General features: G+C 52.6%; 1 protein-coding gene across 1 annotated transcript; it reads right to left on the reverse strand.

The window, feature by feature from the left end:
- Nucleotides 1–279: 279 nt before the first annotated feature.
- si:ch211-193i15.1 (uncharacterized) lies at nucleotides 280–2,159 on the reverse strand. Its single transcript, XM_067237734.1, has 2 exons — nucleotides 2,039–2,159; nucleotides 280–1,875 (listed from the first exon to the last, which is right to left on the reverse strand). The coding sequence occupies exons 1-2, from the start codon at nucleotides 2,088–2,090 to the stop codon at nucleotides 737–739; spliced, it is 1,191 nt and encodes a 396-aa protein (XP_067093835.1). The 5' UTR covers nucleotides 2,091–2,159; the 3' UTR covers nucleotides 280–736.
- Nucleotides 2,160–2,590: the final 431 nt, after the last annotated feature.

The following is a 2,590-nucleotide window of genomic DNA, read 5'->3' on the forward strand; positions in this document are numbered from 1 at the left end:
GCGTTCGCCTTCAGGCCGTCTCAGAGTCTAAACTGGATTCAGACGTGAACTGCATTCCCTTTATCTGTCTCCTGTTTCAGATGTATGGAATGTGTAGCCTGTCATTCCTCCACCACAGGAGTGCACAGGAGTCTCATTACAGGTGGACGTGTGTTGCCCGAGGCTCGTGTTGAGGCACAGTGCCCTCTGGTGTTGTATCGCATCAATAACCACATGGGGCAGGAACAGAATTCCCCTTTCAGTAATTGTGTGTACTTCAGTCATAAGAAAATACAGACTTTATTATTAGCTCAAATAAAAACAAATCATAGTGTCAAGAGGTGATGGCAGTATTTTTTCAATGTATTTCATTACGGTTACAGTGTCCCTCAGTGACGCGTCTCAACCTGCATTCTCAGCACATTTCAGCAGCTTTGGAAAGATTACTGTGCACACCAGAACAAGCCTGAGGAGTGAGTCGTTTGCTGTCTATTTAACTACTATTGACAGGTAGACCAGCTGTCTGTGTACATGCAATAATAATCTGATGATCCATTGCTCAGGGCTTAAATCTACCCTCCTTCCCTCCCTTCCTCCATCCACCTCTCCTCACACAGTCAAGTCCCAACACACAGTTTAGGAGCAGGAGCCCAGAAGACAACAAACTGTTCTTGCAACATGGCCTCAAAGAGTTTGGAATGTCTGGCGCAACCACGGCCCTGCCCTGGCCATGGTTTCACCCTGACCAGGGTCAGGGCTACGTGGAGTGAGACACCTCGGTCAGTGGGGTGTCCGTGCCGCCTGGCGCGGTCAGCAGAGGGCGTGCACTCCACTCCAGCATGGCCTCGACGCTGTAGACCAGCAGGATGTTAACGCTGAGGCTGAGAGGCAGCACGCCGAGAGAGAACAAACACACCAGCCCTGTCATTAACCTTGCCCTGGGGGAGGGAAAGAACTCGCCCTGCCCCCCACGCTGGCTAGCTGCTTCGTGTAACGAGGAACCGTCTGTGTCCAGGTGTGTGCGTTCCTCCACAACGGCTGGAGGAGGCATGCCTGCGTTGCCAGCTTCCTGTCCCCCGTCTGAAGGCAAACACTCCAGGCGAAAGGAGGTGGCAGAGTTTCCATGGTGACACTGAGACAGCTGCGCCGGGTTCCTTTCATTGACGCTGGGAGCGCAGCACCTGCTCTGTGTTTTTCCTGAGTCAACAAAAAACTCGGCGGCTGACGTGAGTGTCAACAGCCCAGGGTCCACAGCCTTGGACGATGGAGGTTGGACTGGTGTTTGGTCAAACTTCTGCATGTCAGCGCTGCAGCTCTCCTGTGGCGGGACTGTAGGCTGGTCGACCAGGGTAGTTTGCTTGACTTTCAGCATCAGGCCCTGGACCACCATGAGGACGATGAGGAGACCCAGGACCACCACACACCAGCAGGGCTCCCTCGGCCCAGACAGGGAGGTGAACAGGCTGGGGAGGCACAGGGGGAGGGAGCCGGTGGTCTGGATGCAGACCTCAGCCAACAGCTCCTCCGACGTCTTGCTCCACAGGGACCCATGGAGGCCAGACAGAACCCACACCAGCAGACAGCAGAGAAAGTCAGGGAGATGGGTCAGGTCCTGGTCCTTCACTGCCACACAGCCCAGACAGGTAGCATCCTTCTGTCCCACTGGGATTTCACCCCCCTCTTCCTCGTCTTCCTCCCCCTCCAGCCCCAATCCACGAAACCGTTTGGGAAAGTATAACCTCATCACCGTCTCCACAGCCACCAGAGTGATGGTGAACCCCAGCACCGCTCCGTAGGTGTGGCTGAGGAAGAGCAGGAAGCGCAGGGCGATGACATCAGCAGACACGACCAGCGGAGGAAGCCAGGGCTTGGAAATCCAGAGGACGACCAGGAAGACTAGGAGAGAAGGAAACAAACAATCAAGTAAACCACAACAAGGTAGAAGACACGAGGATGAGTTAGTGACTTGGTGAGTGAGTGAGTGAGTCACGGCGGTTGGTACTACTGACGCACAGAACAGAAAACACCGAGAGTTATGTGAAACGTTTAGGGGACCTACTGGTGACAGCAATGTCGGTGAAGATGAGCAGACAACAACAGCAGAAGCTCATAGGGCTGCGACAGGCTGAGACCGCGGGGAGGCAGAGGAGACTGCAGGCCAGTTTACACACACAAAGGAGAGCGGCTCCCTCCAGTACGCCATCCATGGCTGGGACAGAACACAGCGGACACAAGGAGGAAACAACAGCATATTACAAAACTCTCTGTCGCTCCATTTCTTCTTCCTCTCCTCCGCTTCGACCGCCTCAGGGAGAATCAGGAATTTAACCTGAACATTCCAACAGCTCAACAAGCTAAACAAGATCAACCAAGCGCATGCATCTTCATGTATTTTTATGTATCATTTGAAAATGTATTGGATCAAAATGTTGTCATCACAACAGTGTCAAGCATGGTCTATCTTGCTGGTCATGTTTGGTCACTGGAATTTCAATAAACACAGACTTGGGGTTAAAGTCTGTAGACTTGATCGCTGAAAATTAGTCAGATTCAAAAGGCCTAGTCGTATCATGTCATACTTACTTGTATAACAGCAGCCATGGAATGAATC

The sequence above is a fragment of the Osmerus mordax genome, chromosome 1 (assembly GCF_038355195.1).
Source record: "Osmerus mordax isolate fOsmMor3 chromosome 1, fOsmMor3.pri, whole genome shotgun sequence".
In the NCBI taxonomy this organism is placed as follows: Eukaryota; Metazoa; Chordata; class Actinopteri; order Osmeriformes; family Osmeridae; genus Osmerus; species Osmerus mordax.